We start from the raw sequence: 10978 nt of genomic DNA, 5'->3' as shown, positions 1-10978 counted from the left end.
TCTGGGAAACGACTGGGAGGGGAGTGGGAAGCGGAAACCTCTCCTCCCAGACGGTCCCTCCTTCTCCACGTCAGGCCAATGACACCGCGGCCCCCAACTTTCCTCCAGCAGGAGCTATAAGAGCGTCCCGGGCTGCAGCTCCAGCCCAACTCCCAGGCAGCTCCAAGGAGCCATCGGGAGGGAGGAGGACTTGGCCAGGGAGGTGTTGTTTTTTTTTTTCTTCTTCTTTTCCCTTCCCCTCCCCTTCTTCTTGGGTCGTGGTCCCCCTTATTTTTTTGGGCTCTGCTGGGGGGGCTCCCGATGGCCTCCCCCCACCCTCCCAAGTGAGGTCTTCCTCCTCCTCCTCTTCCTCGCCTCTTGCTCCCCTCCCCCCCCACCACACACACAGCAGGGTCTTCCTCCTCCTCCTCTGTGGCAGGCCCAGGCTCCAGCCCGAGGACGCTGGCCGGGTAGGCACCCCCCCTCCTCCTCGCCCCTCCGAAGGGCCGCTCGGAGCTCCGCGGGTCGGCCCCCGAGATGATGCAGCAGCAGCCGCAGCCGCAGCAGGACGAGTCGAACTCCCCCGCCTCGCCCGCCGACGACAGCCTGAGCAACAGCGAGGAGGAGCCCGACCGGCAGCAGCTGCAGCAGCTCCAGGGCGGCGGGAAGCGCGGGGCGCGCAAGAGGAGGTCCAGCCGCAGGAGCGCGGCGGCCGGGGCGCAGGAGGAGCCGTGCAGCCCGGCGCAGGGCAAGCGGGGCAAGAAGTGCTCGGCGGCGGGCGGCGGCGGCGGCGGCGGCGGGAGCAGCAGCGGCGGCGGCAGCCCGCAGTCCTACGAGGAGCTGCAGACGCAGCGGGTGATGGCGAACGTGCGCGAGCGGCAGCGCACCCAGTCGCTGAACGAGGCGTTCGCGGCGCTGCGCAAGATCATCCCCACGCTGCCTTCGGACAAGCTCAGCAAGATCCAGACGCTCAAGCTGGCCGCGCGCTACATCGACTTCCTCTACCAGGTGCTGCAGAGCGACGAGCTCGACTCCAAGATGGCCAGCTGCAGCTATGTGGCCCACGAGCGCCTCAGCTACGCCTTCTCCGTCTGGCGCATGGAGGGCGCCTGGTCCATGTCCGCCTCCCACTAGCGCACCCAGGTAAGAGCCCAGCCCGGGGCTGGGGGCGCCCCGTCGGGTCTCCTGGCTCGCGAGGAGACCCCCTCGCCCTTCACTTCTCTTGGAAACTTCTTGGGGCTGGATCCTCCATCTCCCAGACCTTCAACTCGCAAAGTCCCATTCCCGTTGGAGATCCAACGGATTCTTCTTTTGCCTGCAGGCCAAGCCTCCCCAGGAGGATGCTAACTCCATAGGAAGTCTCCCTGGAAACTTCTTTGGGCAGAATTCCCCATCCCCTCCCCAGCCCCCAGACCTTCAACTCGCAAAGTCCCGTTCCCGTTGGAAATCCAGTAGATTCTTCTTTTGCCAGCAGGCCAAGCCTCCTCCAGGAGAATGCTAACTCCATAGGAAACCGAATTCCATAGGAAGCCTTTCCCCCATAGGAAGCCTCCTCTCCACACACACCCCCCCCCCAGAATAGGCATTCTATTCCATGCTCATTTGAAGTCTTTAGAACCCTGATGAGCTGGACCAAGAATGGTTAGAGTTCATGCAGCCAGGAAGATCCAGCCTGGATGGATCTACCACGAGATCCACTGGATTAGAAATGAAGGGTTCTGTTCCCGAAGTTCCTCAAACTTCTGAGATGTCTGAGAGCCCAATCCTGTGCGTGTCTACTCAGAAGTCAGTCCAATGACAGTCAAGGGGGCTCGGTCCCAGGAAAGTGTGGATACGATTATAGTCTTATGCACAATTTCCTGGGAGTAGGCCCCACAGAACACATTGGGATTTACTTCTGATTTACATAAGATTGGGCTGTAAGGCTGCAATCCTAACCATACTTACCTGGGAGTAATCTCCGTTTACTTTAATGGGACTTACTTCTGAGTAGACAGGCTTAAGCTTGTGCTCTAAGATCTCCAGTCACTCTGAAAGTCCTGCTAGTGCCCCAGGACACCAGAGTGAACTGCTGCTTCTTCCATAAAGTTTCTTAACAGGCCAATGTCACCCCATGACCCTCCCCCGGGGTTTCAGCTAGGCTTACTTCCAAGGAAGCATGTGAAGAACCGGAGCATCCCATTTTGGAGTGCTCCATTGCCAATGAATGGATTCTAGTGCCCCCCACCCTCACAGGCTAGGCCTAGAGGAGCTACTTATTGGGCGAGGAAACCCCTCCAAGCTTTAAAGGGATCTAGCAGGGCCTTTAGATGCTCTTGCAGTTAAAAACAACCCCCCCTATCCTGAACAGACTGATTCAGAGGAAGCCTCATTAGATGGTCATGGGCCTACTAGCCTTGTCCTAGGCTCCATCCAATATATGTGGGTTCAGCCACATTCCACAATAGAGTTTTATTGACCTGATTGGGTCTTCTTGGCCTATAGTCTTTAGAAGGAAATGCCATTAATGGCTTTGTTTCTTTAGCATTCAGCTTCTAGACCCCCCCCCCTCCTCAATCCAAGTCACCCTCGAACAAATTTGACATCCCAAAGCATTGAAAAGCTCCTTTCTCAGCCTGTTTATTTAGTAAGCCAAGGAAGTCATTTATTCCCACTTGGAATAAATAGAGGAATCAGTTATGTTGTTGTTTATGCATAGAATAAATCGAATCTAAGTACTGCATTTTTAAGAGGGATGAATAGGAGAACTGAATATAAGCTCTCTCAGATCATAACAGGTTTACTTAGGAAAAGTTCCTTCTAGACATGTTTAGGGTCTCTACTCCCAGGAAAGCCAGTCACTCATACGCCTTCATCTTTTTAAAAGCAGGCCCCTCACATTTTAGAGAGATGGGGGGAGGGTTCATTGTTTCTGAAAGTAAACCTGCTGATGGTTAAGACCCACTGAAATCATGTGGGTTGTTGCAGCCTCAGATGTGCCCATTGATCTAGGACATAAACAGTAGCTGAGCTGAACTGGTGTAACAGACTGAAAGCCTAAACCCATGTTGTTTTTCTGTGAGAAGAATGTCATGTGGATTCCCCAGGCATAGGTTTACCAACAGTTTGATCTGGGTTCTGATTTATTTGCTCGAATTCCTATGCTAGATGGAGGGCCTGAACATGCTTTCTGAAATGTAACTGATTCCTAGTGGGAACCTCCTGGTTGGAACCCAGGTGGGGTTTGCCAGACTTTCAGACCTGAGGCACCCCAGTGAATTTGATCCAAGCAAATGTTTCATTTCAGGTTCATACCCAAAGCCCCCCGTTTTCTGTTAAAGAAAACAAACTCAAAACCAAGAATGATGACTGCCCTGTAGTGTGTTTCTTGATGGTGTGTAACTGTGCTCATTGCAACCAGCGACTTCAGAGAGTATTTACTGCCAAGTAAACACTTGCAAAGTAACCCCAAACATGTTAGCTGGAAGTCCACATTTCTAGGGCACTGACTCCCAGAACTGCATGGTACTTAGAAGAGTTTTGGTTGCACCAGTGTGCCAAGAATCCTAAGGATATTGTTTCACCTCCGTCTCCTAGTGTTGTTGGAGGCCCAACTTATTTCCAAGTGAACATGTGTAGGATTACTTTGTCACCATATTTACTTGGACATTTCTGTGATTTTCAATGAGATGCCTCATTCCTATGAAGGCAAGAGAGGATAACACAGCAATGTCAGGTTCTGGGTTCATTGGACCAGGCCGATCCTCAAAATAATGTTGGCAAACCCAAATTCAGTGGATCCCTCCAGACGTAGCATGCCTGGGACTCCTAGGGGGATCCAGGATCTCTTCCTGAGGAGGATTGCAGCCTAAATCTGGCTTTATGAAATTGAAGGGGAATAATCATCTGGAAGCAAATTTAGTTTGAATTTAGGATGCTGTGTAAGGGTGCGGCCCTGATCCAAGCCATACTTTCTTCCCAAACTCTGTGGAGTTCAAGAAATACAATTGCAGTTGATGTCTTGTTCACAGTTTCTTTGGAATGAGTCCCTTAGAACAGAGTGGAACTTGCTTCTGAGTAAACAGGCAGGAGGATTGGGCTGCATGGCAGCCACTGTATGGACACTGACCCTGTAGGAAGTCCCAGGAATTCCACAGCCTTGAGCATCACGGGCTGGAAGACCCTTATCTTCTAGAAGCAGTTAGGCTGAGACCTATGTCATGAAGTCAATCAGGGATTCCTTGCAAGTAAGCCTAGGAGAATTGAGACATTGGGCTGCAGTCCTCACAGCACTCCCTCCCCTCCTTGAATTACCTCGCATGCTATAAAGGAGGAGGCCTTAAAGTTGCAGCTTGTGGAAGGAGCTCAGTTGCCTTCAGGCCGGGCGTGCATTCAGAGGGCCTGCTGCCAAGGGGCAGGCAATGCCAAGCATCCATAGTCAAGGATGTCCATCTGGCGAACTCTGCCTTTGGGCAATGCCTGTACCAGAAAAGAAAGCCAACCAGCCACTAACCCTGTCCAAATATATTCAGGAGCATAAGGGGGGAACCTTCCCACAGTCCTGAATATAACCTTGATGTGGCTGAGCCTCGATTCCTCCTTTTGCAGGCTGGACTAGCTTTCCATGTGCTTGCTGCATAGGCTACCTTGAAAGTCAGCTTCCCTGAAATGGAATGGGACTTGCTTCCAAGTAGCTGGGCTTAGGGCTCCAGGGGGATCAGGTGTCCCCCAGATCTTAGATTCGCCTAGATACCCGTGACATTTCCCTCCATGCGTTTCCTAATTTCATGCCTGGCCAGCAGTCCCCTCCCCCTCCTTCCTTTGTGCTTCAACCCCCCCCCCCCAAAAAAAAAATAAAAGAATACATGCGTGAGCATTGGCTTGGATCAAAAAATTTTACTGCCTGGCAAAAAGAGCTATTTTCTTTTAATTTCTCTCTCAATTTAAAAAAAAAAAATTTCCACTTCTAGTAACCAAGATTCCTCCTACTTTCTCTCTCTCTGGGTTTTTGCAGATGACATTGTTCCCAAAGAAGGAGAGAAAATGGACAGTCTAGAAAGAGACTCTACACTTGGATTTCCCCTATCCCCCCCTTCCTTTTTTCCTAAGACAAATAATGCCAAGGATTTTCTTGGAAATTTAGAAGCATCCTAGGCCAAGATTTGCAAAGAGAAGGGCCTGGGGAACATTGGAGGCCAGAGATCCAGGGGGCCCTTGGACAGTGAGGCAGCCCACCACACACCTCTGCATTCTGATAAAAATCTGAACCTTTTTTTTTTTTTTTAAACTTTTATTTTGACGAAGAATGTTGGAATTTAACATTTTTCCCCTTCCTTTTTTTTTTTTGTTGTTGTTGTTCTTGCATGCATACATTCCCAAGAGATTTTTTTATGAGCCACTCATGAAAAGAAATACCTGCCTGTGGACTCCTCAGATTTTGAACAGATCTCAAGAGAAGACACAAAACCAAAAATTCCCCCCCTGGTTTAGAGTGAGAAAGGACAACGAAATATCAATATTTTTCTAGAAATCTCTCTTGGGGCGGGTGAAACATGACTTAAAACTCTTGTACGCCAATCTCTCTGGTTCCTCTTTTTATATTATTATTTTTTTATTCTTCCTGAGAAGATAAACCAAAAAAAAAAAACACAAAAAAAACAAAAACCCAGCGAAACTTCCCCAAATGAAGCATTCTATTTATTTATTGATGACCCATGTTATAATGCAAATAGATCCGGTGTCTAAATGCATTCCTATTTTTATGATTGTTTTTTTTTTTTGTTTTTGTTTTTTTGTAAATAGCATTGTATATTTTTTTCTGCAATAAATAAATATGATTTGAAATGGTGCAAGGACTTTGAAAAGTTTGGTCTGTGCAGGACAATGGTGGGCTTGACATTCAAGGTAAATAAGATGAAGGGCTGAAGTCTCTCCACCCCCCCCCCCCAAGAGAGTAAGGGGTGAGGGTGGTGGGAAATATAAACAAACAAGAGAAAAACACAAATAAACCAGCTACTGACAGACACTGGAGTGTTAATTATCGAGACAGCTTTATGATTCACTTGGGGGGGGGAAGGTTTGCTGGACTTGCAATTCTCTCCTCCTTTCAAATCAATAAACCCAAGGCCGATCATTTTTAATATCCAATTGCAAGGCCATGTTGCTGTTTCTTTGTTTCAAATCATCTGAACTAAATGGATGGGAGCCCAAGCCTATCCATGTCTACTCAGAAGTGAGTCCCATCAGAGTCAATGGGGCTTACTCCCAGGAAAGTGTGGATTAGATTGGGCTGTAAACTCTTCTTCAACCTGTATTTAAGTTCCAAGCCCTCCCTTGATAGATCAAGCCAGGGAAAGAGATTAGTGTGCTGTGGTATTTATATTTGGATTTATTTATTTATTGGATCTTTATATTTATTTATTTATTCTTCATAGTTATTTATTTATTTATTTATTTATTTATTTATTTATTTATTTATTGGGCCTATTTATTTATTTATATTTGTGTGGAGACAATGGTTAAGGCCCACCTGTCAGTCAAGTGTATACAAAAATCTTGGGAGATGGGTGGGGAGGAACAGTTGTGCTTTTGTAATTCATGAAAAGGAGAAAGGAGATTTCTCTCCACTCTGTCCTCAGCAAGTTAACAAAATTGTTAGAAAGCCACGTCCACTGATGGGATTTTTGGAAGGGCTCGGTTAGGGTCAGGCCGCTTGTTGGGCTTCCTATTGAATGGGATCTACGAGAACGAGGCAGTTTTTTGTGGTTTCGAGATTTTGTTGTGTTTGCAGACCAGATCAACAACCTTCCGTCTTAGCACTGAGGTCTGATGGCCCCAAATCGGGGGCTTCCCAGGTCCGTAGGCGGTCTGATCACAGAGAGGTTAACGAGTGGATGAATGAAAATAGGACGGGAACAGAGAACCTTAGCACTTTCACTTGCAAAGAAGTCCCGTTCATTTCGATGGAGCTTTTCCATCGACCTGGAACGGATGGAAGCTTCTAGGAAGCTGTGCCCAGCTAACTAGCAGAAAGGCTAGCAGTATTTCAAAAGAGTAGGCGCTTACTCTTGAAACAACAGCAAGGACCCTATTTCCTTGGCTTCTTGCACGAGCAGGGGAGAGCCGCAAGCTCTCAGATTTCACTGCTGGAAGGATCGGGTTGGTGTGTCACGCGTGGTGAGGGGCTGAGTAACACCCCTTCCCCCCCGATCCTCGCATATGATTGAAGCCGAAGGTAAATGGGGAGTCAGTCCCATTTACCCTCAGGGTGCGATCGCCCTTCTATCGGAATCCAGGCAAGAATTCCGTGGACGGACGGGGCGGATTCCCACTCGCCTGGGAAGGATTTTCGAGGCTGCAGAAACTGGTGTACCCTGATTTGAAATCCGCGCGGGGCTTGGGCTGCAATCCTATGCACACTTACCTAGGTGTAAACCCCATTGACTATAATGGGACTTACTTCTGAGTAGACGCGCAGAGGATTGTGCTCTAAGGCTGCAATCGTATCCACACGGACCTAGGAGTAAGCTCCATTGACTATAATGGAGCTTACTTCTGAGTAGACACGCAGAGGATTGGGCTCTAAGGCTGCAATCTTATCTACACTGACCTAGGAGTAAGTTCCATTGACTATAATGGGACTTACTTCTGAGTAGACACGATCATACATAAAAATCGGGTTGCAGGACACTTCAAGCTGAAGGCTTGAGCTGAGGGTTGACCTGCAGGAGCAAACGGGATTTCTCCCGTCTCAGACCTCAGAGAAAGCTCCCTAGGATTCTCCCCTTGGGGAGAGGGGGTCTCAATCCACCGAAACCCTAAGAAACTGTAGTCCAACCCCCCCCCCCCCGAATTTAGGGTCTCCCCACCGCAGGACTGTTTCTGCTGGCCAGCTAGTGACAGTGTTTAGGATCAAAACGTGACTGTGTTCCTTCCAAACATACTTTTGTTTGCTTTGCCCAGGTTTCGTTGCCTGTCCTGCCTGTTTGGCCATCTCTTGCTGACAGCAGAGAATCTTATGGCTTTCAAGGCAAGGGCATATTTGAGGCCGGGCCGCACTGTGGACAGGAGAGAGAGAGAGAGAGAGAGAGAGAGAGAGAGGCCAGTAGAGTTTGTTTGTATTAAAGGGAATTAGTCAGGGCTTTGAAAATTGGATGGAGGCTTGTGGTGGTCCTCGCGTCAGAAAGGAAGGTGAGAAGACCAGGCGAGTGTCCCGAAATCGACTGGATTTCCCAAGATCAAAAGAAGCGTGAGATGGCAGAAATCATGAAAGCTTCCAGCCGCGATGAGGACTAGAACCTTGAGGAGTAGAATCTAGAGCCAAGAAGAATGGAAGCTCTCTGCTGTTGGAAAGGTAGGATACAAAACCTCATTGAAACCTTCCTCTCTCTCTCTCTCTCTCTCTCTCTCTCTCTCTCTCTCTCTCTGCTTGCCCTTGGGAAAATAAAAGTATCATTGGTCGACACCGGTGCCTCGATTATTCGGGGAGAGGGAGGACTGGTCGATTCTAAGAGGAATTGGTCTCCAAGTCGGTGGATCGCAGAACTTAATGTATCTCGCCCTTCTTCGAATTACTTAAACTGGTTTGAGACCAACCTGTTTCAATCAGATCCTTTGAGACTTGTGCTGACAAGGGGCATCACCCCTTCACTCTAGGTGGATTTACTTCCTAGTAAATGTGCGTAGATGCGGGCTGGACTGGTGTAGTGATCCTGTGCGGCTTTGTTCAGGAATAAGGCCCCCTGAACTCGCTGGGACTTCTTCCCCTGTAAACAGTCACCGGCTCGGGCTACATAGCGTGCTCCCCGCCCCCCCAACAATTAGAACCCTGAACCTATTTTCTTGGGGAGTAAGGCTCATGCTTGGAGTAAATATCTCTTCGTTTACACCCGCATGTCTTAGTCACTGAAAGTGGAGATTCTTGTCAAGGATTGCTCCATCAGAAGAGGATATTTTCGAACTCCGATCCAACACTCCCTTTAGGGATCCTAGAGCCTCAGACTTAAAAGTGCGGCAGTGGGAAGTATTGATTTCCATGGAACCTATTTCCGAGTAGGCTAGCATATAGCGCAATCCTGTGCATGCTTACTCAAACGTAAGCTCCACTGAATTGAATGGAACTTACTCCCAGGTCATTGTGCATAGGATTGCAGCCTTAGAGCCCAATCCTATGCCTGTTTACTCAGAAGTAAGTCCCATTATAGTCAATGGAGCTTACTCCCAAGTCAGTGTGCATAGGATTGCAGCCTTAGAGCCCAATCCTATGCCTGTTTACTCAGAAGTAAGTCCCTTTATAGTCAATGGAACTTACTTCCAGGTCAGTGTGCAGAGGACTGCAGCCTTAGAAAGTCAACCTTGCGCTCCATTGCTGACCGCAGACCCAGAGGAGGAGCTGCCCCTCCGCTGGGGAGCGCCTGCTGTAACCATCAGTAGGATTCGCTTCCAGGTAGCCTGTGCTCCGTGCCTTCTGCAGGCCAAATCAGCACGGAGCCCCAGTGCTTCGATTTCATTGGGTGGGCAGAAAATGCAAACAAGGCAACCTCCCTCCCCCCCAGATCATTCAGGGGGGAGAGGCGTCAGTCACTTGGAAAGGTCTCTAACTACTAGGCCATGATGCCATCATCAATGCTTTCTTTCAGTGGGAGCATCTTTCACTCTCTTGCTCTATCTGGATTGATTGGCCACCAAAAAAACTTTTTGAATAGCTGGTGGGTGTCCAGAAATAGCTTTGTGTGTGTTTGTGGTCTAGAAATAGTTTTGTGTGTGTTTAAATCCTATCCACACTTTCCCGGGAGTCAGTCCCACTGAATGCAATGACACTTACTTCTGAGTAGACATGCAGAGGCGAGTGGTGTAGGGCAGCAATCCTGTCCACACTTAACTGGGGATAAGCCCCATTGACTGGAATGGAATTTACTTCTGAGCAGATGTGACTAGGATTGGGCTCCAAGTCTCATTAAAGTTAGTGGAGCTACTTCTGAGCAGAGAGCACAGGATGGAGTTGTCAAGCTGCCATGCTCCACGCACTTACCTAGGAGTAACCCCACTGAGTACAGAGGAGCTTACTTCTCTGAGTAAGCTCTCTTTGGATAGCGAGGAAGATCAGCCTAACATCAACCTTGGTGAAGCGTAATAACTGGAGCCTATACTGCTGGGGGGGGGGGGGGAGAATTGAGAATTTGGGGAGAAGCAAAATCTCTGACCTTCCCCCCCCCCTTTCTTCTTAATATACCACTGAGGCTGCAATCCTATCCACACTGACCTGGGAGCAAGCCCCATTTACTGTAATCAGACTTACTTCTGAGTAGGCACGCCTAGGCTTGGGTACTTTGTTCCGCCCCCCCCCCCTCCAGTCCACCCTTAGGGGAGGAGAAGGGCATGTTTGGTTGCCACAGTGAGGGACTTGCGCAACGGGTCCTGAAGAAGGACAGTCTCCTAAGCCAGAGAGTGCTTGGACCAAAGTTGGGGGGGGGGGAAACAAACCAGAGTTTGGTCGCAAAGTCTCCTGGGAGGCGGTTGTCCCTGGGCTTCAAAGGGAAGGAGCTGGGGGCTGGGAGGGGGAGCGAGAGAGGCTCTGCATCTTCTCCGGAGTCAGGAGGCGGAGCGGGGAGACGCGCCTGCAGCAGCAGCAAGCCTTGGAAGGCAGCCTGGCTTTCTTGCACATTCCACGGTTTGGCAAAGGCCGACCTAGTTATTTTCTCCCTTCCAGGATCAGCTTCTTCTCAGGCATACGATTTCACTTGAAGTCCTGCCCAGGCATCCTTCAAAGTGAGCGCTTGTGTGTCCCCCCACTCTCATGATGTCAGGCGGTTTTCCCTGCATCTGTAATTTTTTTTGCCTTAAATTTTATTTTAGGTGTTGTTTTTTTTAAGGACAACAAAAAATAAAACGTGTGAAACAGCCAACCTGACGGGAATCGAATGGGAATTCAGGGTCGCGTGTTCACCTGAGCAGGCACGATCATCTCCCTCGGCCCACTTCCTGAGAAGTAAGTCCAACCGGTTTCAATGGGACTTACTCC

The 10978-nt window shown here is 49.1% G+C and overlaps 1 protein-coding gene across 2 annotated transcripts; it reads left to right on the top strand.

Annotated features, from left to right (window-relative positions):
* Positions 1–457: 457 nt before the first annotated feature.
* On the top strand, positions 458–1113 carry LOC136654062 (twist-related protein 1-like). 2 transcript variants are annotated; one of them, XM_066630925.1, is made up of 2 exons: positions 458–743; positions 789–1113. In XM_066630925.1, the coding sequence occupies exons 1-2, from the start codon at positions 517–519 to the stop codon at positions 1111–1113; spliced, it is 552 nt and encodes a 183-aa protein (XP_066487022.1). In that variant the 5' UTR covers positions 458–516. The 2 variants fall into 2 exon arrangements, with proteins under 2 accessions (XP_066487022.1, XP_066487021.1); XM_066630924.1 differs by having other exon boundaries at positions 458–1113.
* Positions 1114–10978: the final 9865 nt, after the last annotated feature.

The sequence above is a fragment of the Tiliqua scincoides genome, chromosome 5 (genome assembly GCF_035046505.1).
Source record: "Tiliqua scincoides isolate rTilSci1 chromosome 5, rTilSci1.hap2, whole genome shotgun sequence".
Lineage (NCBI taxonomy): Eukaryota > Metazoa > Chordata > Lepidosauria > Squamata > Scincidae > Tiliqua > Tiliqua scincoides.
This window is presented reverse-complemented; position numbering and strand designations above follow the sequence as displayed.

Excerpts from the sequence above, each read along its gene's own strand:
- LOC136654062 (XM_066630924.1), top strand. The coding sequence starts at position 517 with ATGATGCAGCAGCAGCCGCAGCCGCAGCAGGACGAGTCGAACTCCCCC.